This window comes from Trichogramma pretiosum, unplaced genomic scaffold, assembly GCF_000599845.2.
Source record: "Trichogramma pretiosum strain Unisexual culture from Peru unplaced genomic scaffold, Tpre_2.0 scaffold2, whole genome shotgun sequence".
Classification (NCBI taxonomy): domain Eukaryota; kingdom Metazoa; phylum Arthropoda; class Insecta; order Hymenoptera; family Trichogrammatidae; genus Trichogramma; species Trichogramma pretiosum.
The window spans coordinates 4,173,558-4,201,433 of record NW_019641687.1 but is presented as its reverse complement, the minus strand read 5'-3'; the positions used below and the strand labels follow the sequence as shown (position 1 = coordinate 4,201,433).

The window sequence follows — 27,876 nt, the reverse complement described above, 5'->3', positions numbered from 1 at the left end:
TGCATATTTTGTTTCACGTTCCAATTATCATACCATCGTGGTGATAATTCAGGTCAATTAACAAATTTCAATTAAGTCAAAATCACGAATTTACCTTAAATGTGAGCAAAGTGGCACGATGAAAATCATGATAAATTTAACAATGCTTCGATTTATTAATAAAAAGTCGAAAATGCCAAAAATGTCATTCCACGCGCATCTAACGAATTCGACGCGGTAGATGTAACACGGATAGAACATCAAGGCGCGATTATTCAGCGCTGCAGGAAACACAGACGATAGAAATATACCCGTGTAAGCGGCAGGCAGCAGTGGTATAGCAGCGGCACCGCATATATAATACAGCAAAGCAAACTCGCGCCGCTTTAGCAAGTTTAAATGCGCTGCTCGCGTTAAAAGAGCTTATTAATCGCGCATAAAAGCGCTTCGTTTGTACACTGCCGTGTAGCGCGGCCGCGAGTGCCTTACAACATAATAATTATAAACGAAAGCTCAGGCAAAGCACACAGCGAGCTACAAGTAGTCGCGCTCGCTGCCAAGTACCGCCCAGACATCGTTCCCGAGTCGATTGGCTCTCGGCTTCATAACTTCGACTTAAAGACTCCGCCTTGTTTTCCTCTCGCCGATGCGCCAAGGAGGCTCGGGGCCAAAAATCACGCCGATTCTTCCACTGGCACGGGCTAATTAGTTGCACGCGCGATTCTATATGCACACGCATGTGTGCACGGGAGCTTCGAGGCAAAGTGAGATAAGATAATGGAGCAAGACAAACAGACGATTAGTAAGCAAGTGACCATGGGGGCCAGCGAATTGACCAACAAAGTGTCGTTTAGTATCGAGAGGCTGCTTGCACCGAGCGATACCACGAGACAGAGAGAAACATCCTACCACTGCGATGCCGATGACGATGCGCATCGTCGCTTCGCTACTCACAGAATTCTTCGGGACTGCAATGATTGTCCAGAAGGTGAGAAATTGCAAACTTGTTCTTGCTGTCCTCCACATTTTGTGTTTATAAACAATCGAATTCACGCATAGATATGTTAATATTTCTTACTAATAATTTGAATAACTTTAATTTTGCCTATGGATTTCCATAACAAAAATGTACGTACAAATTATTAACTTAAGCTTACTTTACTTCCTTTTACTCTTTTATTGAATGAATGTAACGAAACATTCTATTTAGATTTTTAATTCAATCAAACGAACTTGAAACTAATATTTTGTTTGAAAAACTAAAATCAAGAAATGCATTTTACAAGAGTCCAAATAATCTAGTATAATCAGAGCTTAAATATTTAATTTTTTCAATAAAACAAAATTAATTAAACATTTTGCATCTTTTCCATTAGAAGTAAATAAGTAAACGACAAAAGAACTTTTTTGGGTTTCACAAACTTCTTATAATATGTTTTTGGATTATGAAATAATTAAAACAATTAAAATATTAATAATTTTAAATAATGGATTCAAGAAACATCGAGACCAAAGCAAAAATTTAAATATTCAAACTCGCTCTTTGAAATTTCTTTTCAATGTTTATTAAAAATCGACTCTAATGTAACTGTTTGAATGATGATCGAAACATTTCAAGTAATTTCATGTATGAATACTCGTTCTGTATTTCAGTAAACATAATTGAAAATTTCCTTCTTTATGTAGACTTAATTAATTGTTGTAGATTTAATATTATCTTTAATTATGTCACTAAAAAATTTTTTCTGAATATTATCAATATATTGATACTGAATAAACAACAATATTTTCCCTTTCACCGCAGTCAACAACTCCAGTGAAGAAGATACTCGTCGAACTTCAAACCAGTCGAATTTATCGATGAACGCTGCCGAGGAGAGCGATTTTCACGAGAGCGAGCTAACAATGCCGGGCTGCTGTTCGACGTCACCCGAGCCAGAAATAAATTTCGGTAACCATGGAATTGAATTTTCCAACTTTCGTACGTATATGCAAATTCGTTGATTCTAGATGACGGAACGAAACGAAAAAAAATGCGACTGTCAGGCTTGAATCTCGCAGGGGCGCTACTCGAGTCAAAAGACAAAGAGTTTGATCCATGACTTCCTGCGAGCGCGAATGCATGGTCCACACGCCTACTTGCTGTTCATCCTCCGGTCCACTATTTATCCTCGGCTCGTTCTTTCCGAACAAATTTTCGTTTTATACGGGACAAATAAACGTTCTTTCCTCGGCACTCGGTGCACTGTACTCGTATTTTGCGAGAGATTTAAAGCTATTAAGCAAAAACGAAGTTTCTTCGGGTCTCGAAACTACCAGTTAAAATCCAATGAGTTTGGACGAAAGGTAAAAATCGACGAATTTTACTCTACGTTTCTCTCGCTCTCTCTTCGTGACCAGAAATTAGCGATAAATCCAAGAGGTGTTGCAGCTATTCGCCTCGGCGTATATACGTTCGGGCCGCAAGCGAGCTCGGGATAAAAGCCCCCGTGGCCGTGTGTCAACGCGAGCTTCGTAAATCTCCGCGAAGAAGTGCGAATGAGAATTGCTATACACCGGGCCGGTTAATTACTTTTCGATTTATGGCGCTTGCATTGTCTCGCGATGCTATTTCTATAATAATCTTCGGCTTATTTTCGGTCAATTCTCAACTGTCGCTTTGCTTAGAAAGACGTGCATTGTACCGGGAGGATAAATAAAAATTAGGCTCGACACTTTATCGGACTGTTAGCTGGCGCGCGGCCGCCGCTTGCTCGGCTCATTAATCAACGCGTAATTAAGGAGACACGCGCGCACGACAATTAGGTAAAACTCAACGGGCGTGGAGCGCTGCAGCCGCCGCGTATACCCTGTGCCGTGAACGATACAACCTCAGAAGTCTATTCTTGATTCTCGAGAGTGAGTCTGCTATATAGACCGCAAGCTCGCCGCCGCCGTCGTTTCCCTTTTTCCAAGAGACATGTGCGTAGTGAGCTCGTATGCGTCGATTCAGCCGACTCTTTAGACGACAAATCGAGCAGAGAGCCCTTTTTCGCCGCATTAAATTTTTACCATTTTTTTTTTCACAATCTATTGCATTTTTCGAATTGCACCAAATTTTTGTCTCTCATGCCAATGAACTGGCAGAAAGCTCGTATTAATAGCGGGCGTGATCTCTATAAAGCGATAAATCGTCCGTGCCGCACTGTACGCGATTGGATTTCGATCACACGAAGCGACTTGCGGGGTTACGTTGATTAAGCATATAGTGCCGCGATACATCTCGTGACCAAAAATGTCTCTGCGTCTGTACCTCGACAATCAGTACATTCAGCTGGTGAATGTGTCTTCGCAAGGCAATTTTCACCGACCACAAATAGTTTTTCGGCTTGTTTATCGCGCGATCCACATGAATTTCTTCGCGTACCCATTCAAAATCCCGCTTGGAACAATGAAGCTTGTTTGGCTTTCGGTGTCGCCCTTTTGTGCGCGAATCACAAGTGTAGGCAATTATCAAAAACGAGCGGATCTTCTTTTTTTAGCATCGCCTCCGAAGCAGCAACAGCTCGGGTAATTGCATCTTTTTATAAACACGAAGCGGCAATTAATCCTGAAATACCGAATGGCTCTATAAATGAAATGGGACATCGGGCGATAAATCTCAATACGCGCCCAGGACGCTCGTGTATCCCGCAATTCCGTACGATAGGCGCACACGCGTACGCGCGAGCTACCCCGTATAATTCACTCGAGAAACGAGCCTCGCTACGCGCATAAATGTTAGTCACTTATATATACGCGCGAGAGCCGCGCAACGCGTTAAAAGAAGACGAAAAAGCTCGAGATGGCAAACTTAATTTCCCTACGACATTCATAATACCAGCTTATATATACTACATACACCTCCGAGATACATAAGATGAAGCAATCAAGTAAGCTCTTCGTTAGTTTGGAGTATGACGAATGTATACGCTTAATTAGCGTAATAGATATACGGCTGCGCTGCACTTGTCGGCTCTGCCGCGCTTATAGGTTTGCGGAATAGTCGCGACACGCCTACTATATAAATTTACGATGCGTAAGCGGGCGCGCGCGCTCGCGTGGAGATAAAAATATCATCTCGTCGCGCTAAAGGGTAGTCCCGAGGATTGATGCGCCTAGGAATTGTTGCCTCTCGATTCCCAGCGCCGTTTGTCGATTCAATCTCACGTGGCTCTCTTGCATCGCGTCTATCATCGACGATCACGAGGTTTAATATACGCTTCGCGCGATTTTTCAGAGTTGCGAAATTACGGGGCGAACTCGACGTCGGCCCTGGAATTGAGCGATCGTGACTTGCCGGAAAGGAGCTCGAGTGCCACGAGCGACGACGACAGGAAAAAACGACCACGCACCGCCTTCACGGCGGCCCAAATCAAATCGCTCGAGGCTGAATTCGAGAGGAATAAATATTTGAGCGTCGCCAAGAGACTGCAGCTCAGCAAAGCTCTTAAGCTCACGGAAACTCAGGTATGACCATCGAGAAGTAAACATTTTTTTCAGCTTTCGTGAGTTTCTCATGGATATATGGTAGAATCGAACGAGGTGCTTTTTTAAACTGTTTTTATATAAGAGAGAGATCTCGCGGTTGATCTTGTGTGCTCCTGTCAAAACACACTTCGCAACATACAAACAACATCCTAGTATCGTATATAAAGATGCAGCAAAAAAGCCGTGTTTTGAAACGAGAACGATCGTTCCATTAGCAAAAGTGCTGATGTGCATGTGTAAAAGAGCCGCGGAGATGATAATCTCTGGCGCCTCTCGGGCAATAAATGATAGGTAATGTCGCGTGGCTTCCTCGAGTGAAAAGATCGCGCGCGACTCGATACCTGACGCGAGCGATTTATTTAAGATATACAGGCACTTTTGGGCGTATTTATGCACGCGCGAGTTGGTGGTGAGCCGCGGCGCGGAGCACATGCCGACTTCGGCAGCGAGGAAGGAAGGCGGCCTGTGCAGCGCAATCCGCAACTCACAACTAAACGTGCAGCGACGGGCCGCACCACATGTGTGTTTTTTGAGCGGCGCCACGGAACAGCGGCGCCGCTTATAATGTGCGCGTCGCCTATGTCATGTGCTGTATGCAACTTTTGTAAAAGGCCAATTAGCACCTCTTGCTTTTTCGTATATTTTTAATTTTTCGATGATGTATGTCGTGAGAGTGACATTGGGAGCGCTTGAAGTGCACCGGCGTATAATTGTGAGCCGTTTCAAACGCATGATGAACATAAAACGTTTTGATTTATATTTATTTTTAATTATTAATTCTTTATCCAGCGATATAAAAAAACTTTATAATTCAAAAAAATAGTTAATCAATTAATAAATTGCTCTGTTAAATAACAAGAAAATTGCAATCGTAGAGTTTATAGTGTCAATAAATGAATGAGTAACGAAAATCAAAAATGAAACTTTCAAAGCTCGAGAGCTCATCGTTATAAAAATCAAAGGCTTTGAGTTAATTGTTAGAAGCAAAAATCGTTGAGAGAAGAAGTTACAGATCACAGAAACTGAATAAGTTTATGGGTATATACTTCTCTATATATACTTGCTCATAAACGTCTAAAAAGCTGCACATACATTAGTACACATTTTCGCAGGAGAAGTTAACGAGGCGCGCGATGCGACGGAGCGTAAAGGCGTCGATTTTTTAATTAAAATATATTACTCTTTTAGCTTCCTTCTTCTGAGATGCATCTTTCTTTTTCATTTCTTTCCCTCGCCATCGTGCTAAATTCATGCCGAATGTGCCACCCTATTGGCGCACCGACCCGATCCGGCGCTTGCTGAGCCGAAAAGATGCGTAAATTGTCGCACGCCACACGAGGCAGATTTCTGTTCAAGTCCGCGTGTGAGATTCTTTAATAATTACTCAAAAACTGATTAAACAAGCTTATAGGCAGCTTCAAAGTTTTTAAAATTACATTCACGATAGTCATAGAATTTTTTACATAAATCTAATATGAAGAAAAGTAATTAATTTTTTTTAATATTATATAAACATTGGGATTTTAAAAACATCTAAAAAATTATGAATCAATAATAGTATGTAATATCGATTTGCTATTCAGGGTCAAAAAATGGTTTAAATCATAGTTTTAAATCTTTTAAAATTTTTCATTAACTTTATCTGCATTTAGTATGACCATACTAAACGTGTAGTATTTGAAAATGATTGCCCCTAAATTGTAGGCTCTTTTAGGTTCTAGTTCATCTAGCCAAAGAAAAACTTACATTTGAGAGAACACAATGTATTAGATAAAACCCAGCAAAGCACAGAAAGTGATTTTCTTTTAATTTCATTTATTAGGAGAACAAGACATCAATAGAGCCCACATTTTCGAGTTGGTGACTGATGCTCTAGCAGCATACTAGACATATTTATAGATATATGAGAGAAAGTGAAAGTTTGAATTTCATAAGAGGCGTATCAAATGATGTTTTTATTCTATTGGTGTTTTTTGTAACTTAGAGTGGTTTCTTAATTTTTATGTACTTCTGTCTTTCGTGTTTATAATCATGCAATAATGATCACTGATCAAAAATACGTCAGCTGTCAACGACGTTTTAAATTTCAATGGTGGAAAATAGAAATTAATTAGAAAAAAATAGATATTGCGGTTTTCGAAGGCTTTTTGGATCAGGAATATATAAGTTTCTAGAAGATAAAGTAGAAATAATAAATTTGACAGTCGAGTCAGAAACTAAATAAGTAGACGGTGCTTTTCACAGACTAAGATATTCGATTGCTCCAGATTTTTCCATTTCTCTTAAATAAAATTTTTTAAGAAATTAATAATAAATTAAAAATCATAAACAGTTTATAAGTATAATGTGCCTATGTTTATGCTAAAAATTTATATAATTTGAGTCAATGTATAGCAGCTGTAGTGCAAAAGTGCAAAAAAGACAGAAGACTTGCGCGACAACTGTTGAACGCAAATATCACCGAGAAGTAGTAAAGGCACGTCTGTTTTCAAGTCCACAAGAGTGGGGATTAAAAGATTCGCAGCGACTAATAGACAAGCCTAATTCAACGTCATTTCTTTGCTAACAACGTAAAAATCATAATGTAGAATTTTTTACATAAAAATTGTATTTTCGGACATGTTTAATTTGCAAAATATTATTATTTTTATTTTTACTTCAGTTCAGAGAAAATGCTTCCAATTATAACGAACATATGGCGGAAGGTTTAACCAATAATTGGGTGTCGGAAAAACGGATTTAAAGCGTTAATGTTGTCCAAATAATTTGTGAAAAATCTTGCAAAAAAGGACTGATATAAGACATCGCTTGTCAGTTGGGTTCAACTGCAAGCAAGAATTTAATAAGGGGCTCAGGCTTCAGAGGATTTTTATTCTCTTCAAAGTTACAAAAAGCACCAATAGAATTCGAAAAGTCATTAGATCCGCCTTTCACGAATGACAAACTTTCACTTTTTCTAATGTATCTATAAGTAGGTACGTCCAGTGTACGTGCAGTCGTAAGAGCATCAGCTTTTAACTCAAAATTGTGGGCTCTTTTGGTTTCTTATTCCCCTGATATATGAAAATGAAAGAAAATCATGTTTTCATGTTCTTGTTGGATATTATTCACTCCTTGCCGCATGTGTTCTTTCAAATACAAGTTTTTCTATGACTAGGAGAACCAGAACCTTAAAGAGCTTTCAATATTAGTAAATCAATGATCTTCGTGGTATTTTATGCATGTTTTAATGCAATTTCGCAAAAAATGTGTATTTCAACAAAAGATATTCAGATAATGCAAAGTCTTTGATAAACTGCTGCGAAAATCAAGATCAATGAACAAATAATGTTTATAATGTTAAATTAATTCTGAATTTGTAAATCTAAGTCTAGCATTATTGGCTGCAAATTATGGAGTGTCAATGATCACGTCCTGGGGTGTGGATCGGCCAGGGATAGGATCAGTACATTTTGGAATGAATATTGCAATTTGTTATAAATCTATCATGCATTGTATAAGGATCTATTTACTCAATCTAATAAAGCGTTTTGTAGAAGGCAAAAAAATTCCTCAAAAATCGTGGCCAAGTTAGAGTTTTAAGGTGGCTAGTCAGTAAAATGGGTCGACAACAGATGTTTATGAAACTTTGCAGAAATGTCATTTAAAGTGCCCTTGATATGCTGTAAAAATTTCAGCATGGGTTATCGAACTAATTTTTGAGAACGAAGCCGTTGAAAATAGGAAATTTAACATGGGCTCTTATGGGAGGCCATCCTAATTTCATACATTTTACGCCATAACTTTTTCATTAAACAACAGATCTTAACCAAAAACGAGTATATGTTATACTCCAAATCACTACCTTTCGATTAGTATGTTAAAAATTACGCCTTATCGAACTAACTAATGAGTAATTAAACAAAATGTGCGTAAAATCATTGATTTTGAATAGTGCGAGCGGTTGCCTGCCTAATGCGAGAAAGAGACAGACATACGCCTCGCTGTACTATTGTTATGATTACTGACTAGCCACTTTAAATTGGTTCAAATTTAGAAGCATAGTGTATGAATAGATAAATCAGTAATTTAATTGTAAACAAGAAGATCCTAAACGATTTTGACATCGCCTCTCGAACACTGTTTATAGTGAAAATAAATTAGTTTGAACGTTGTCTTTCGTAATGGAACAAACGACAATTCCAAATGACAAATTTTACTCATTCGAGAAGAAATCCGAAGAAGTCGTCTCAAAGGATAATTTAAGTGAACACGACATTGCTGTTTCAGACGATAAACAACACATTCATGATATTTGTCAGGAAGTATTTACAATAGAATCAAGCATGATAACCCATCAAGACACAACTCACAATGATCAGAAAAATTACGCGTGTGACAAATGCGAAAAAAAATTTGAGTTCCGAAGTCATTTGAGTAGACACCAAGTATCGGTGCACAATGTCCGCAAAGATTTTGCATGCGACAAATGTGAAAAAAAATTTGTGAAAAAATCAAGTTTGCTTACACACCAAAAGTTAGTTCATAAAGATTGCGAAAATTCCTCATGCAACAAATGCGAGAGAAAATTTGAAAATAAAGCAAATTTAATAAAACACAAAAAAATATTCCATGAAGTTTTCAAAGATTACTTATGTGAAAGGTGCGCAAAGAGATTTGCAAATAAACATAGATTGCTGCTGCACATAAAAAAAGTCCATAGCAGTGGTATAGATTTTGCATGCGAAAAGTTCGAGATAAAATTTGGATTAAAATCGACCTTGCTCAGACACCAAAAGACATTTCATGAGGGTCGGAAAGATTTCGCATGTAACGAGTGTGAAAAAGTGTACACAAAAAAATCATATTTACTCAACCACCAAAAGATAGTACACGAAGGTCGTAAGGATTACCCATGCGACAATTGCGAAAAGAAATTTGGACAAAAAGTAGATTTGTTTCGGCACCAAAAGACAGTACACGAAGGTCGTAGAGATTTCGCATGCAATAAGTGTGAGAAAAAATTTGTGGAGCAAAGCAATTTACTCAACCACCAAAAGACAGTACACGAAGGTCGTAAGGATTACCCATGCGGCAATTGCGAGAAGAAATTTGGACAAAAAATAGATTTGTTTCGGCACCAAAAGACAGTACACGAAGGTCGTAGAGATTTCGCATGCAATAAGTGTGAGAAAAAATTTGGGGAGCAAAGCAATTTACTCAATCACCAAAAGACAGTACACGAAGGTCGTAAGGATTACCCATGCGGCAATTGCGAGAAGAAATTTGGACAAAAAATAGATTTGTTTCGGCACCAAAAAACAGTCCACGAAGGTCGCAAAGATTACGCATGTAGCAAGTGCGACAAAAAATTTGGAAAGGAAAGTAATTTAAGAAGACACCAAAAGACAGTTCACGAGGGTCGCAAAGATTTTGTATGCGATAGGTGCGAGAAAAAATTTGGAGTTGAATATAATTTACTTTTGCATCAAAAAATAGTCCATGAAGGTCGCAAAGATTATCCATGTGACAATTGTGAAAAGAAATTCGGACTAAAATCAGATTTGCTCAGACACCAAGAGAGAGTCCACAGAGGTCGCCAAGATTACCCATGTGACCATTGTGGGAAGAAATTTGGACAAAAGTCGGACTTGTTTAGGCATCAAAGGACAATACATGAAGGTTTCAAAGATTACGCATGTGAAAAATGCGATAAGAAATTTGGACAAAAATCAAGTTTGATCAAACACCAAAAAAGAATACATGAAAGTCGCAAGAATGACGTATGCGACGAGTGTAAAAAAAAAGTCGGATATAAATGTAATTTACACATTCACCAAAAGACGATATACCAAACTTGTTAAGATTTTCCTTGTGAAAAGTGCGAGAAAAAATTTGGACGAAAATCGAGCTTCTTTATGCACTAAATGACAGTACATGAAGGTCGAAGAGATTTCGAATGCGATAAAAGCGAGAAGGAATTGGGATATAAATTAGATGCGTTGAAGCACTGAAAAAACGCACACGAAAGTCACAAATACTTCGCATGCTACAATTGCAAGGAAAAATTCGAGATTCAAAGAAATTTTACAAGACACCAAAATACAGTCCAAGAAGATCATTATCCGACAATACTTGAAGTTCGTTAAGATTACGTATGATTTCATAAGAGTAAAGTTTTGTTACATACGAATATACGAAAAGATGTACTAAAGTTAGAATCAATTTGACCCGATTATAAACGAGTTTGTTCTCGAAATATTTTATTGGAACCAATTTTATTTGACATAATAAGATGACCTGACTGTACAATAATCATGATTATCATGATAATACTATAACACAATGATTAGTTTTATCCATTAACTCTTTAAAATCCTTTTTTTTCTCATAATCGTGAAATTGTATCCAATCTTTCGTCGAATGATGATCAAATTTTTATGAATAAATTATTGCCTAATAATAATCTAATAATTTCTCGTATTCTATTCAAACTCTCGATGTAAGAATTTAGAATTAGTTTAACATTTTAAATATTATTCAATGCACACAATTAACTTTGTGACCTTGAAATATTATTCGTTTATTGAACGAAATATTATTCACATTTTTTTCGTAATTGCATTAAAACATGCATAAAATACCACGGCGATCATAGATTTACTAGTATTGTAAGGTTCTGGTTCTCCAAGCCATAAAAAAACTTTTACTTGAAAGAACACATGCTGCAAGGAGTGAATAATATCCAACAAGAACATGAAAACATGATTTTCTTTCATTTTCATATATCAGGGAAATAAGAAACCAAAAGAGCCCACAATTTTGAGTTGGAGACTAATGCTTTCACGAATGCGCGTACATTGGGCGTACCTACTTATAGATACATTAGAAAAAGTGAAAGTTTGTCATTCGTGAAAGGCGGATCTAATGACTTTTCGAATTCTATTGGTGCTCTTTGTGACTTCCAATAACTTCTTAATTTTTATGTACTTTCGTTTTTTATACTTATATTTATTATGCACTTACGGATTAATGGTCAAAAATACGTCAACTGTCAACCACGTTTTAAATCTCAACGGTTGTATAGAAATTAATTAGAAAAAAATAGATATTGCGGTTTTTCAAGGCCCTCTGGATCAGGAACATATAAGTTTGTAGAAGCCAAAGTAGAAATAAGAAATTTGACAGTTGAGTCAGTAACTACATAAGTAGTAGGAGTCTCACCAGAATTCTTTATAAATACAATTTCCTATTCTGAGGAGACGATAAAAAATATTTACCGACCAAAATATCGTTTACTTTCTTTTAGATTAAGAATTGGCCGGTCATATGACTCTTTTACGTACTCGCTATTAATTATAAAGGAGTACAAAATCGTTAATAGTTGGGAAATATAACGGGCCGTATGTAAGTCAGGGTACAGTAGCCGGAGAGCAAAAATGCCAAAAAGAGAGCATATTTTTTACATCAAGCGAGAGCAAATATCAGCGCAAATAAGTAAAGGCACTCGTGTTTAGACCCCAAGACAATAATCCCAAGAGTAGATAATAGGTTTTTGACGGTTGTCAAGTAAAATATGAAAATTTTTTCAATTTCTAAAATGATGTTGATTCGAAGATATGATTCTGTAATCTTACATTTTCGTTTGAAAACGTCCACTTTTGCCCGTGTGAATGATTGAAATGTTTGAAAAAGGAGCTGCCTTGCTTAATCATCCCAGCTTTACCACATTGGGGAGTATAAAATACCTCTGTGACTCTGTGGAATTAATGTTAATTTACATAAGAACTATAGAACAGTACGGTACAGCTGATTCGCCTGCTTTATTCTTCTAGTTGGTATTGGGATCGTTTACTTCCCAATTGCAGTTAATTCATTTTAAGTTAGGTATTAGAATACATTCTTGCTTTAGTTTCTGTACTCGATTGTTATACCTTCGGGGCTATTAATATTTACATTTTCAAACCCTGCACTCTAAAGCTGTTAATTCAAATTTTCCAACAAGTTTGCCCTGATATTTGAACAATTTGGAGAGTATTTCAATAAAAAAATTTTCATTTTCAACCTTTTCCCTTTTAAAATGTTTTACTCTTGAAAACCGAGTTTGAGTTGAATATGTTTAAATGTCCAGACTGTGCTGTTTGTCGGCTTATTCTAGTGGACTGAAGCTTAACAAAATTATAGAGCAAGCACAAAATGCCACAAAGTCATTCGCGCAAATGGTATTATTCAATCGTTATTTTAATTAATTAAAACTTATAATATAAGAGCGCGTCCAGCATAAGTCGGCCACCCCGCGCGATTACGGCATTTTTGGCCGAAAGTGTCGTATGTTTAGCTCGCTCGGAAACGTTTACCAAGGGTCAGAAAAAAAATCCAAACCCATGGATCGATAGATTTTTTTCTCCTCTTTCTAGTGGTGTAACTCAAAAAATTCTTAAAAATTGATTTTGAGGTTAACACTCGACTTGAATGCGAGCTAAACATACGACACTTTCGGCCAAAAATGCCGTAATCACGCGGGGTGGGCCGACTTACGCTGGACGCGCTCATAAACGAAAAATTTGTATCGGAATGGCAAAAATAATGTGCCCCGGGTGAGGATCGAACTCACGACCTTAAGATTATGAGACTTACGCGCTGCCTACTGCGCTACCGAGGCCGGTAGGTGCTAGACAATGTTGCCTATTCAAAAATTAGATATCCTAGACAAAAATAGAACAAGGTCTCATGCAATATAAAAATATCAAACTTCCAAAACTAATTAGTATGTAAAAAGTCTTTAATCAAGTATATGATTTAATAAAAAATGCAAATCAAATCATTTAATTTTCAGATAAAAATATGGTTTCAAAATAGACGGACTAAGTGGAAACGAAAATATACCAACGACGTCGAATTATTGGCTCAACAATATTATTCCAGCTTAGGAATTCATGCACCAAGACCGATGTTCGTAGGCGATCGATTGTGGTAACTAATTCTTCTCTTCAGTCTTTTTAATAATTTACGAATATTAAAGTAAAAAAAATTTTCATTTTTTATGTTACATCATAGTTTCAAAAATTAAAAATTAGAAATTAAAAATCTAAAATAATAATCCTTTCAATTATTATAGGTTTTTTAATTATCCAAACCATGTTCAACCGAGTACATCTATTTTACCGTCGCATTTTTCTACTATTGCCTCATCAGCGAATGTACCTTCTACCTTACCGGTAATTCAGCCTTTACCAAGCAACTTATCTAATGGGCCACATGTATTTCAAAACAATTCCACGAGCCAAGCAGCTTATAATATAACAAGAAGATTAGATTACAGGCACCAACATTGAATATGAGCATTAATTATTTTAATAAAAATCTATTATGTGAAGTAAAATTTGTTAAATAGTATACAATATTGATTAACTGCAAAGGCCAGATAAATCATGCACAAACTGTGATATTTTTTAATGAAAGTCTTATTGTATGTTCAATTTGAATTTGTAAACACCTAATAACAAATATCATTATCTAACATTCGTCAACTTAAAACATGATTGATTTTTCATGTACTTTTTATTGACCAATATAATTTTTTTATTAATTACATATACTTTGGTCAAAAATTTGATCTAGAATTTTATCATTACTACACTCACTTTGTGAGTGTGTAAGTTTAGCATATGTTTTATTATTAGAAATGTCGTCCTCATCTATCATTTCTTCCATGCGTTGTTTATATCTAAAAAATTTTCAAATAATAAAGTCAGTATTTATAAGTATTGTTTTAAGAATAATATAAATATAAATTTTCAATAATAAATTCAAACATACATATCACTGTCAGGGTCATTCTCTGGATTTTTGCATTTTTCCAATTTCTTTTCCAATAATTTCATAGTTTCAACTGATATAGTTGCTGGTATACCTTTTACCATCATTCGAATTTCTGAAATAAATAATAGCATTTTATCTCAGAATTACATATCTACTAATACAGTAGCTACTCAATAAGAACAAATTTTCAATGAAAAGTACCTTTAACAGCTGCAACAATGTTTTTCAATTGTTCTCTGGATAGAAGTAAGTCTGTCACATAAGAATCTAAATTGGCTTTTGTCGATGATGCAGCATGTAAGATTGCGGCTAATGCAATTTGGCTAGGAGCATAGATTAAAACTGCGTCAGTGGAAAATACTTTTTCAAGGAACTCATCTATGAGTGGCCTTAAATCATCTGGATTTTCCAAAGAAGGAAATCTTGTCTAGAAATAAAATTTGAAATATATTGACTAAACAAAATATGTTTCAAATCATTTGAATGATTTGAAGCAAACTCACCCTAATATCTATGAGAAATCCTTCCACAGGTCTAAACGGGTTGTGAATAGTTAAATGATAATCTAATTGTTGCATCAACAAAAGTTCATTGTTTATAATTATGTTGCAACACTTTTCTTTATCTCCATTTACATTGGCGACAAATTGTACAATTGAAACATTAAATTCTTCTACCTGAAATATAACCAAAGTTAGGTATGTGAAGTGGAAAAAATTGAATAATAAATTAGTGGAAAACTTTACCTTACACGCTAAGTAAATACAGGTAACCATTATATATTTAGGATGATAATCCATTACACTGTTTCGCAGGTAAAATCTTTTAAAATAGTGTAACGATGTGGCTGCTGTAGCTTTTGGCATAGGTGGATTGAAGTTTTTGCAAAATTTTTTCATAGATATTTCCCAATACCTGAGTAAACTTTCCTCCTCCTGACATGATAAGAAATGATTTTCTCTCTTCTCTTTCTGAAATAAAAATCACATTATTTGAAAATTTTCTAACCTCATTTTTAATACAAGCGTTCATGATTTAGTAATTAATTTAATTAATTGGATCAATTGTCTTGAAAACAATCTGCAGATTACTACTGACGTAACATTGTTAGTAACTTACTGTCATGTGAGATCCATGTTTAACAATATAAGCGGCATTCGCCTGTTCACGCAGTTGAGCAATTTCTTTTTCATCGGTGAACAACCAATGCTTTTTTTGAGAACTCACAGGAAACATATTTGAACCACGGAAAGATTAATTGTCCTTTTTTAAATTTACTAAAAGGTATAAGTTTGTTTACACTTTGACGAGTGCTGACGACGCGGTATACAGAGAATGTAGCATACACTAATGCGATATTGTATCGGATTCATTGACCGGTGCGATGAGTCGAAAATCTCGATTAATCGATACTCGAAATTTTACTACCCAAAATTTGGTTACTAAAAATTGCTATAAACGATAATTTTTCATACGAAGGTCACTATAGATTAAAAATGTGATTTTCCGGCTTCTTTTGCGATTTTCAACAACTCTTTTTCTTTTTCATCTTTTAGTATCGAACATTTTAACCGTTAACCGTTTTAATTTCGGGTAAATCTTGTGTGAAAAAAATTATTAATATTAGTTTTTCAAGACTTTTATTGGTATTATTACTATGGTGACAAATTGTCAAGTCGCTTTACATCAAAAAAAATACTAAATTCAATTTGTAGGTTTTTTATTGGCATAATTTTACATTAAGTTGCCAGAACACATTTCTGAAAAAATACTAAAACATTAAACAAGTACGAGCGCCATCTAGTGAATATTAAAACTACAAACTTTGAGTCAGCTAAATAATTGAATCAAACTTCAATTATTTAGCTGACTCCTTTACCGAATTTACCATATTTTTCACAATTCTCTTTTAGTAAATAACTTTAAAAAATGAATAAGATAATAAAATTATCAAAATAATGATAATATAAGTATTCAGGTTGTAACTCCAATTGATATTTAGCTCATGATTGCACTTGGATAACAATTAATCTAAAGGAATCTCGCAGTATGTATAAATTGTCCTTCAAGAATTTTATCAAATTCATTGACATAAATTTTCTTCCATACAATGTAACTCAAGGGATGTTATTTTCATTAAAAAAGATACAAAATATTTTCAGATTTATTAATTGACTAATTATTTTCTAAAACATTGATATACATATGAAGATAATAAATATACAGAAGATTTTATTCTAAAAAAACTATTTTTTCAATTGTAAGTACTCAAGGGCCATCTACATTATTTGCAATGAATCGACATAGCGCAATGATTTTGTACCCATTTTATTGACAATTTTTTTTTAAATTTTATGAATCCTATTAACAAAATTTACGGCTAAGTTACGGCTGGGACAAAATAATTCGATAATTATCAGCACTATCTACACTATTCTGTGGGTACGGACGGCCCATAGCATTTCTCATCTTGTATTATTTCTTTATCGTTACAAGAACATTGTTTCGTCAGGCCGTCATTGCTGGGCAAGGCAAAACAATAAACCTGGCAACCTCCGTTATCGACCGCGCAAGGATGATCTTTCTCGATCGTTCGGGGCGAGAAAATTTTGAAGTCGTGGATCGTCGCAATTTTCTCACTTTGTGCCCTCGTTGGTGCCAATTGCTCCATCGAATCGCCAGTTCTTTTGTCCATTCTCAATATACTCGAGGCATTGGCAACGTATACAAAATTTTTATGAATTTCTATCGATAGCGGATCTATAATGTGTGTAATGTTAATCGATTGAATATCGGCAAAATCCAATGTCGAGTGGTAGATTTTCTTTTCATCATTGCTGATCCAGTATAGTCTATCTAACTCATAATCAATGGCCAATGTTTTTGTAGCTACAGTAGCATCTCCTGAGAAGTGCATAAGTTCGGAACCATCGGAATGGATTCTTCCAATTTGAGTTGAAAAATTTTTGTTATTCGATTCGATGAAAAAGACATATCCACGATTTGGATGGGCAACAATTTCCATGGGCATGATGGATATATCAAATTCCATCAATACTCTGTGACCCGTTGAGTCGTAAGTGGCATCGATTCTACGAACCTTAATGAAATTTTTCAAACTCTCATCATCCGTGCTGATGTAGTAATAAATATTCGATATCCAATCGACCGCGATGTGTCGTGACGGCCGGTCTGCAGCATCTAGAACGAGTGGCTCCTCGTGAGTCCGATTCAATTTGATCTCATAAATCTTGGAGCTGTCACTGATTATCATTGAATTACGACGCGTATCTAGATCGAAATTAATGGACAAATTCAATGTTTTATCGATATTGAATTTGAATGGCAGCATTGCCTCCGCGAACGAGCGCTGATTTGAGCTCAATATTTTTCCCGAGACAACGTCGTTGTGCAAGTAAATGAGGTACTCGTCGACGCGCTCGCAGCTTTTCTCGTCGTCCTTCAATCGCCAGCCGGTGTTGCACATGCAACTTTGAGCGCCGTTCGTGGCGACGATACACATGTGCTCGCACTCGTGCAGCAGACAGCCGTTCGGCAATTCCAACTTGGAAAAATCGTAGGCCTTCAGGGCTATTATCGAGGTGTTTGCGGACGTCGGCTTAAATTTGTCGCAAGCTCCAATGTGCATTATGCACGTCCAATACACCGATTCGTTGTCACGAGCCCAAAATAACTTGTTATCGTAGGCTGTCAGGCTCACGATAGGATTTGTTTCATTTTCGAACTTGGTGACTATTCTGTTGTAATGGCCATTGAAATCAATACTCTCGATATCTCCGTTAACGAAGAAGTATAATCGTTTGCTCTTGCGCTCGATCGACAGAGCTGAAATTTCCTGATCGTTCGAGTAGATTATTTTCGGGTATCTTCCGTCCATTGTAGCTCGTAAAATCTGGAACGATTGAGGAAAAACAAAATGACTCGATTTATTCGAAACACGATAAAGAGCATTACAATCAATACGTTACCGAATTCTCTTTTAAAATAAACAATAAACCCACTGACGGATCTAAAACAATACTTTTGGCGCTGTCCAAATCGCTCCATAATACAGTAGAGTTTTTGCTCTCAACGTCAAAAATGATCAACTCATTGACGTAATCATCGAGGACGTACAATTTTCCATTTAAATCATCGATTGCAAAACTTGTCACGTTCCATTTTCCTGGGTGCGTCGGTTCGATGAACTTTTTTGACAATGATGTTATGGGGTTTTCCGAGTCGCGACCACCAAAGTAGATCGTCTTGTCTCGATAAAACTCAAAAACATGAGCAGCCTCTTTACTGCTGTTTACGAAAGTGTAAGTTGAATTTTCATCGAGTATGTCAATGGCCCACAGCGACGTGTAGTTCAACTGAATAATTAACGCATTTGTGTATGGCACGATGACTTCTGGTAAGGTTTCGTTCACGACGACTTTATGTGAATTTTTCTGGCCTAAGAGTAAAATTCGATTGGTAGATATTGAAAATGCCCATTGCAACTACTTCCAAATTCACTTACTTAACAATTGCAATCCTATGCCACCTCCAATTGTCAACGCAGTGAAAAACAAACCGGCAAACAACACTTTCCAGAAGGCATCTCGAGTTTTATCTTGATAAACCGTGCGTAAATTTTTGAAATCAAAGTTGTACATGATGAAAAACGATTTAATTTTTTCTTAAATTTTTCAAGAAAAAAAAAATACAACGACACAATCAATAAAATAGTCACATAGTATACACAAGCTGATGTCCACGCGAGAAACCGAACAATACTGATTTTTAGAATTTTGATCTCCGATACTGATACTCATTATCGAAAATCACAGTGATAAAACTCTATCTAAATAACACCAACATAAATTATCCAGCACCTATATAAAAGTCAAATGTCATTTGGGTTCTCCGCACAACTTTCGTCATCGGGGCCTCGACATTTTATAACCCTTGCAATTGAGTCATTGTTGTTATGATTATTTGTTTGTGACATTCTCTAATATTTGCTGCTTTTTGCTGAAGATTTTTGCACTGTGAATACCCACATCATTTATCAACTGTACGTGTTTATCGCTTTCGTTTTTATTAACTCGCCATATGCCGATTGAATCAGTAACATAAACCCAATTTTCGTAAACATTTACGGATGTGGGGTTGTTTAAAAATTGTACGTTCGAAGAAATTAAATCCGTTCCATCTAAATTAGTGTGATGTAAAGTCGTGTTATCGGCGCTAAACCAATACAATCGATCCTCTCTGTAATCAATGGCTAGCAAATTTTCGTTAATATTATCGGAAAAATTATCTACGAAAAATGATCTCGCCTCAGTCCCATCTACCCGCATTTGACTGATTCGCGATTGCCTCGACGTAATTTCGAATATCGTGAAAAAAATCAAACCTCGCACGGGATGGACCGTCAACGACCTGACGCGCTCGAAAGGATCGAAGTCTTTGTAGAGCACGACGCTGCTGTCCGTCTCGCTGAAGTCGTCGATGCCACGGCTCACGATTCGCTGGCAGCCACCGAATACGTCGTCTCTAACGTAGATTATTTTACCCGACAGCCAGTCCAGAGCGAGCACGCCGTCACTCGAAAGATTCTCGAGAAAGAATTTTTCGCTGCCGCTGGTCAGATCGAGTTTTCTCAGTGTCAGCGAATCGGCAAAGACGACGACATTCTTACGGGCATCGTAGTCGAAAGTCGTTAGAGCCCCGTCGGCGATCGAGTTGAGTTTAATCGGTTCGAAAGCCTTTTTAAATTGATTCATCGTCGAGTTCAAAATGATGCCGCGAAAGTAATTATCCTGTCTGTAAATGAGATACTCGTGGATTTTCTCGCAGCTAATCTCGTCGCTCGCGAGCCGCCAGCCGAGCTTGCAGGCGCACGTGTAGTTCTGGTTGGCGTTCAGAAGGCACATTTGCTCGCACGAGCCGTAGTGGCACGGATTATCGACCAGCCAGTCGGCAAAGTTGTAAGCTTTCATTTGTACAATGTGCCCGGGTAAATGAGTATCCGTGATGTCGCTGCAGACGCCATTGCTCACCGAGCACGATGACATCGCAGTGCTGGCACCTCCGTCGGTCGTAAAAAATAGTTTCCCGGCCGAAAATACCAAATTCGTGACGTGATTTCTGGTGGTAGCGACCAATCGTTTGTTCTTTCCTGAATAATCGACTGACCATATGAAGAGACGATCAGCGAAGTAGAGACTTTTTTCTTTTCTGTTTAAAGCGAACGCCGATACCGAGCAGTTTTGTACGATATCACTGAACCATGATCCATCCATGTTTCCTTTGATTATCTGAAATTTTCAATACAGAGTTAATATATTGTAGGCCTTGTCTACCAATTAATTTGAATTTAATATTTACAGTTTGTGGCGTGGAAATGAAGACAAGACCTTGCAGAGAGTCCAATACGATCTTCTGCAAGTCACTGATGCCCAAATGCACAACATTGTAATATTTATTGCCTATATCGACTATATACAAGTTTTCACCGCTTCTATCGGTTATGTACAATTTTCGACTGGATTTATCAGCCACGATGGCGTCGGCATTCCAATTGAAATGGTATTTTTCATTGATCCCCTTACAGGTCTCCGAACAAGTTTGAATGGATTTGTTTGTGTTTATGAATAGTCGATGTCCAGAATAAAAATCAAAGTCTATCATGTCGTCGGTTTCGAAAACGTATGAATAGTTACCGGTAGCGACATCCAAAGCCAAGAGCGACGAGTTGTTCAATTGAATCACTAGTCCGTTTGAGAATTTCAATGATATATCGGTGACATTGGCACGCTTGTCTGAACGGAACAATTACTTTTACTCGAGATGTACATTTTTAATTGGCTAATTTTTACTCACGAATCAGTGAAAACCCAGCGCCCACGATAATCATAACCAGAGTGACAATCGCTCCAGCAGACACGTAATAGCAGTTTCGTTCGGGTTTGCACATCTTTTCGGCTCTAAATCGAATTTTCGATCTCGAGATGTACTTCTGCGCTCGAGAGTTTCACAATGCAGAATATACTCGAGTGAACTTTTCGATCTTATCGATAAATTTTCGGGTCTTATCAGATAAAAAAACATGTGCTCGAAAACAAGTGGGCTTAATTGTGATGCACTAAAGTGCCTCGAAATGTTTCTCAATCCTCCCGCGCATCCGTGTTGTTTCGCGGGCGAAATTGAGCAAAAAATGTATTCGTTCGTTCGACGATTGAAATGAAAATATAATCGCGAATAGCTTAACAGGCAATCAACGTCTTATCGCGTGCTAGCCGTGCTGTGTCAAATTAAACGATTTAACTTAATACCCGGGTAATACATGCACGTATACATGTATAATGCAGCGGTGCGAGCACGCGGAGGGGTTGAGAGAGAGAGAGAGAGAACCGATCATCGCATGCCGTAAATTGTCCGCAAATATTTACGCTCGAACTACTCGCGCCGCCGCTGGTCGAAGACGTATAAGCTGTACATGTGTAGCACACGTAAACACCGATATATAGGTTACAAAACACGATAATTCGAGGCCAGTTGTGTTACTCGTGTGCTCGGGCGGGCATTTCCGGATCACCTCGGATCCGTTGCGTCTTTCGGCTCTTTCTTTTCCAGAACGACGTCTCGCGTTTCAATCAAGAGCTCATCGCACGAGAAAGAATGCGAGGTATTATATTTTTCTCTCATTGAAGGATTAGTATACAATACTTGGACGTAATGCATATAATACATACGTAACGTCGCGTAATTAGGCCCGTCAAGCATAAGCGTGGCTTGATTTATGCCTACGGTCGTGCGCGCGCCTCCAGCCGAGATAAGAGGAAGCCCGGAGAGCGCCTAATTTTAGGCACACCCGCAGAGTCCCGAGCGCGTGCCGTATGTAATGCAGCCCGGCAACGGCGGCCAAAAGTGTCCCGCGGTGCGATCATATTGTTATGTCTCACATTGACGCGGAAGCTAACAAGTGTCTGATGTCTATTCATGCGAGCGCTTGACTGCGCGTATAATACGCCATGGACGCATCTCGTTATCGTTGCTCGCGCGTCTGCGTGACAACGCGTTGCGTCGATCGCTATGCATAGCATATGATGTGTGCGAGCCAGCTCCGAGCTAGAACACACAAATGGTTACGCAACGCCAGGCCACCAATGAGGTTTTCTTCGATCTCTCCAGATTTTTCCGCTGCGTATTTAAATGCGGCCAACGCAATCGGACACCGAATCACGGATTAGTCAAAGATTTTATTGAAAAAATGCGCAAACGCCCACATTTACGGTAATTGGAGGCACACATACGTAATGCGGTGTCGTTGCCTTTCTCAAATTCAACTCGCACAATATGTCGGTCTTAAACAAAAGTCTCTCTTTCGGCAAGCATTGACACATTTAGGTGTGAGAAAAAAATTGAGAATCGATCGGCGGCGCCTCGATTGTGCGGCTTCTCGTCACCTCATTGAATAATCCTTACTACTGATACTCAATTTCATATTGATTCTTTCACCTCATTCTGGACAGTCTAACTCGAATGTTTCTTTTCATCCTGTATGCACGTCTGCCACTGTGTATAAATTTTCATGTCTCATTGTCGTCGACGAGACGCGGAAACGGCTTAGATTCGGCTGTATTTCATGATTTCCCCCCGGTGTATCATCGAACCAATTATGCCGAGCGGCAACAATAATTACTGTCCGTAAAGGAAGATTTTAAAATCCGACATTAGAAGCCGCGCGCGCGCGCTTGAAGCTCCGTGTGAAAAGTAGGATGGCGGCATGTCCCGCGCCGTCAACCATCCCACAAGTGTACTACGTGTATTATAGACACACACACAAGAGACACGCGCACGAACAAAAAAGGAGTCATCGGCTAGTGGTTGCGAATCGAAGCGCGAGCGGCTCCGTATCGCTATGTCATGTTTTATAACGATGGCGGCCCCGAGACCATGTATATACCGAACGCGTCTTACTCTCACCTCTTCATAATGAAGAGAACAACAAAAAAAATTGAAGAGAGAAGAGAGAGAAGCTACCGCGCGTGTCTTTAGTCCCTCCGCGCATCGCCGATAAAGATCTACGATGTTGTGTATTATTTATGCCTCGAGCTTTTTTGATGGATACACATACAGCTCGAGCGGTAGACGCACGGTCGAACGGGCTCCGTCCGAGGCACCTACGGATCCGTTTCGTACTTTTCGTCTTGGAATGCTGTGTGCGAGTGCGTGTACGTGTACGCGCGCTTACGCGATCTCCACACTTGCCACGCTCGCGATCAGGATACGTGCGTAAAAAAAGATCTCTGCTCCTGGGCATGCAAAGTATAATTTACCTGACGGCCCCGATCTGTTGGTTTTCCTCCTGCACGTATTATACGCTTGTGTATGCATTCGTGAAAAGAGAGAAGTGTTATGTTACGGCGCGCACACGATATTTTACCTATCAGAAATATCTCCGGGAAATGCCCACGTTACATATGGTACTTGCACAAACCCCTGCTTATAGGACGTATGCGGTGACATTTGTGAAAAATACGAAAATTTTACGTATCACTTATTAGACCGAGCGATCTCGCATCGACGACGCTTTTTCAAACGTGTGATTTCTACGTAGAGAGAAAAAAATCCGGAGCTAGCTTGCAAGGTATATAGCTCGGGCAACGGGCGCGCCTTAAACGCTCTGACGCTAAAAGGCATAATCTCTCTCTGTCTCTGTCTCTCGGCTCTCGAGCAGTGTGTCTATAGCCGCGCGCGCGCTCTCGGCTGGCCGGCGGTTCTCTCTTCGGCAAATCAATAAAGCACCCAGACATTAACGAGGTCATCGAATTTACTTTTTACTCTATATTATGCATGTGTAAGGCATCCCACGAAAAAGAGCGAGAGAGAGAGAGAAAAAAAAGAGCGCCTGACGCCGCCGACGCCGCCCTCTCAACACTTTGGCGCGCTCTCCTTTTATGAGGCCCCGCGCGCAGTTTCTCCGATAATACCATTCCTCGCGCGCCGAGGCAGCCAAGAGTGTCAGTTTTCGCATATTGTGTAAATAATCATAATTACGTCTTGGATATTGGAATTATAAAATCGCTATACAATGTCCACGTTGAAACAAATTAAATCAGTTGTAAATTAAAAGGTAGCGTCGATTTGTCACTCTTAAATGCGCCTATTTATGATATTACAAAAAGATCCATCTCGGATTATTCTGACGAATCGCAATAAAGCGAGGCAGTAAATCATTCTCGCAATAAACGCGAAGCGACTAGCCAGATTATCGTAAAAGCAACAATTTTTTTAACACTTTGCACTACCAATCGAAAAATGCTGATTTCGCAGCTTGAAGCAGCTAAGAAGAAGAAGAGCGTCGCCTCTGTCTGCGAGCTGACAGCCATAATTCAGGAGGGTCGAAATTTTCGGGAAAAGGGGTCGAGCGGAGCGAATCAGAGCGTGAAAATGGAATGACCATCGAGCGCACGGATCTTGGCGCTGGACACTGCAACTGTTGGGGCTCATTATCTCGGCTTGACCAGCCAAAAGTTTTAGGGGGCAAATATATGTTAGTCCGGCTAATTTTTCCAACCAATTTGGTGTCTTTTTGCATCTTGTTTTACAAGAATCAAATGGTGATTTATTATTATTGTTGCTGGTAATTCAAGAGCTGTTGATATTAATGAGAATTGATGATACGTTATTAGTAATTCGAACTTTTTGATAATTTTCACGCACGAGTTCGCTTCTTTCTTGAATTTTGGCTTTAGAAAAAAAAGTGAGCAATAATCTCGCTATATTCATAAATCATAACATTGTTAAAATCGATACACCTGATACACACATTGTATATTATGTAACTTTGCATTAGTGCACGCTCGCACGGGCCCGGTAAGCCTCTATAATGAGAGTTTTGCTTCTTAATTATGTCTTCAGGTTTCTCATACGCGTAAAATCAATATTCCATGTAAAATCGCGCGAGCGCCGCGCGCATCTGCAGAGAGAGAGAGCGAGAAAGAGAGCGAGAGGAGATACAGAGGGCCGATTTCGGCATCATCTTCGACGCCTTGTATTTTTCGCCAAAGTGATCAAATAATTTTTCTCCTCGGCGGTATGATGTTTTTATTCGTGGAAAGAGTCGAGGAGAATATAGGCGCAGGGCGCGCAGATGCAGATATATAAACGCGTGTGCGAGATGTTACGATTCCCAAAAACGTAGAGGAAGAGAGAGAGAAAGAGAAAGAGAGAAAGAAAGAGAGAAAGATCATCACTCGGCGAGCGAAACTTATATGGCTCATGAGAGATAGGTCGGAAGTAATTATAAAAGAACTGCAGAGGGACTTTTTAAATATTCCTTGGGGTGAGCGCATACATATACGCACGGGGTATATATGTAGAAACGCCTTCGTTCTTTGTTTTCGGGCCGATCTACCTGTTTCACAAACGAGGTCTAGAAACGACTACAAAGGTAAGTTATACCGCGTCGACTCTATCTCTCTCTCTTTCTTTCTCTTTCTTTCTCTCTTTGAGTTTTATAACCTTTTACCTCCAAAGTCGAGAACGAGAACGAGAAAAAAAGAGGAGGCAATAGAAGAGAGGATCATCATTTTTTTGTTTTGCATTGGGGAACAAAAAAAAGAAGCACATTTACGCTTAACTCACTTTTGGCGCTTTATTGGGTGCTAAAGCCATTCGATGCGTGCTAGCTCTCTCTGTTTCTGTTTCCTTCTCTCGAGTGTGTTTATACGTATTATAACTCGTTTACTCTTTTGCATGCAGCCGTGCTTTATTGAATGGTTTTCTGTTCATTTGGCCACTTGGCTCGGATGAAAAGTTGCGTTAGTAACGATCTGTTCTGTTTACTCGGGGATACTTTATAATATTGCAGAAATGACTCTTTTTCGGACGAAAACTACGAATTCTGCATCGTTGGATTTCTCGAAAAGTAGAAAGAAGGAGGCTCGTCACGAGTGCGAAATTCAGAAACGAGAGAACAAAAAAGCGTAGAGCGCTTGATGTGTGTAATTAGTAGATTGAAACGCCCATAAATCAGACACGATCGATAGTCCTTTCGGTTATTACTTTTTGACGGTCTTCGATCAAGTATATCGTATCAAAAATTATTGGGCTATAATAGGAAAAAATCGAGTCCCGATCTATCGAAAATTAATACCTGATATAGATTGACGATAGATCAAAATAGATCATTTCTCTGAATAGGCTCGATTCTTACGTAGACTCAAGCATTTTTACAAAAAAGTTTACGTGCAAAAGAACAAAACAAAAGAAAAAGATAAAACTCGAACTATCCACATTGTTTATCGAGCCACCCGTCTTGTCTATTTTTTCGACTTTGATTCGGATTTTATATTTGTCAAAGCCGTGACGCAGAGCTTGAGCTGTGTACGTGCGCGTAATCGTGTAGTATGATCGTATAAATTTCGATTTGCTCGACTCAACGCTTCAGTAGCGCATTAGCATCGATACAATACATTCAGCAGTAATGTCTTGGTCGATTTTGCAGATATTTTTGGTGGCTTTCAGCCTCGCTAACGTCGCCAATGCATACGTAAAGACGGACATCGTCCACGTCGATCATCAATTCAACCTCAGTCATCGCTTGGTCCCACTGTGCGTGGGCAACTCTACGTTCAGACAGTGTCAATTGAGTCTGAAGCTGGCCTCGGATGGCAGCGAATCGCGTACGTGCACCTTCAACGAGTACCTCGATACCCACTGGCCGACCGAGAACTCCAAATTGCTCTTCATCGAGGAGCCTCGGACGTTCTTCGAGAAAGCCATCGCGGCTATTTTGAACAGCTACGGTGGTGCCCTGTACGGCTGGCTAGAACGAAACGACTCGACCGAGCGGCGTCGTCTGCGCTTGAGAAGCGTCGATTTCGAAACGTGCGGAAGTACCGATACCGTTGTGGATTTGGGATACCCGCTGGGCCCGGAGACTTACATCAACATCGAGCCCCATCCGAACGGCGGAGGCTTCGACGTAATCTACGGCAATTACGACTCGTGCGCGGAACTATCCAAGCTGTGCTTCGTACGGATCGCCGCGGCGACCGGTAAAATAGTCGAGCGTGGACAGGTCCAGCAGCACACCGCAATCGTGACGAAGCAATCTGTCAAGGAAGGTGTGAAATTCGACGGCGTGACGAAGATCGAGCATCGCTCGCTCGTCCAGAATTCCGAGATCGTAGATAGTCTCTGGTATCTCAGCGTTTACGATCGGGACGGTAAGCTCTCCAGACTTTTTTTTTACTTCTACTTTATATAATATGCGGAATTTGATTTTACGACTTGGCTTCTTTTGAGCAGGTGACAAGCTCGTAGACAAGGTATACAGTGTCGTGCATGACGTCGACTTTGTTTACGATGACAATACCGACGATACCATTGATATTTGCACGATAAAGCGACCCGCTAGAAATGCAAATTGCCAACAATACAACCTGGCCAGTCGCTCGATTTACGTTCGCCAAGTCGAAATTCCTTACTCGGATGACAAGTACAAAAGAGCCGTATTATCATTGGATGGAGGCGAGCTGATATTCGCGAGCCTCAAAGAAAACGACGACGTCGTGAACTTGTTGA

The 27,876-nt window shown here is 38.8% G+C and overlaps 3 protein-coding genes and 1 non-coding gene across 4 annotated transcripts; 1 reads left to right on the top strand and 3 right to left on the bottom strand.

Annotated features, from left to right (window-relative positions):
• The first annotated feature begins 795 nt into the window (after nucleotides 1–795).
• On the top strand, nucleotides 796–13,821 carry LOC106658555 (barH-like 1 homeobox protein). Its single transcript, XM_014380559.2, has 5 exons — nucleotides 796–967; nucleotides 1,784–1,960; nucleotides 4,238–4,467; nucleotides 13,304–13,440; nucleotides 13,586–13,821. The coding sequence occupies exons 1-5, from the start codon at nucleotides 796–798 to the stop codon at nucleotides 13,800–13,802; spliced, it is 933 nt and encodes a 310-aa protein (XP_014236045.1). The 3' UTR covers nucleotides 13,803–13,821.
• Trnam-cau lies at nucleotides 13,057–13,129 on the bottom strand. The gene has a single exon. It is a non-coding gene; the product is annotated as a tRNA-Met (tRNA).
• An 89-nt stretch (nucleotides 13,822–13,910) lies between the features above and the next one.
• LOC106658756 (cyclin-H) lies at nucleotides 13,911–15,607 on the bottom strand. The gene is made up of 6 exons (XM_014380861.2): nucleotides 15,409–15,607; nucleotides 15,036–15,260; nucleotides 14,793–14,966; nucleotides 14,491–14,716; nucleotides 14,287–14,401; nucleotides 13,911–14,194 (listed from the first exon to the last, which is right to left on the bottom strand). The coding sequence occupies exons 1-6, from the start codon at nucleotides 15,523–15,525 to the stop codon at nucleotides 14,053–14,055; spliced, it is 999 nt and encodes a 332-aa protein (XP_014236347.1). The 5' UTR covers nucleotides 15,526–15,607; the 3' UTR covers nucleotides 13,911–14,052.
• A 3,581-nt stretch (nucleotides 15,608–19,188) lies between these two features.
• On the bottom strand, nucleotides 19,189–21,256 carry LOC111694224 (prolow-density lipoprotein receptor-related protein 1-like). Its single transcript, XM_023461536.1, has 3 exons — nucleotides 21,163–21,256; nucleotides 20,668–21,101; nucleotides 19,189–20,597 (listed from the first exon to the last, which is right to left on the bottom strand). Exons 1-3 carry the CDS (start codon nucleotides 21,254–21,256, stop codon nucleotides 19,269–19,271), a joined length of 1,857 nt encoding a protein of 618 aa, XP_023317304.1. The 3' UTR covers nucleotides 19,189–19,268.
• Nucleotides 21,257–27,876: the final 6,620 nt, after the last annotated feature.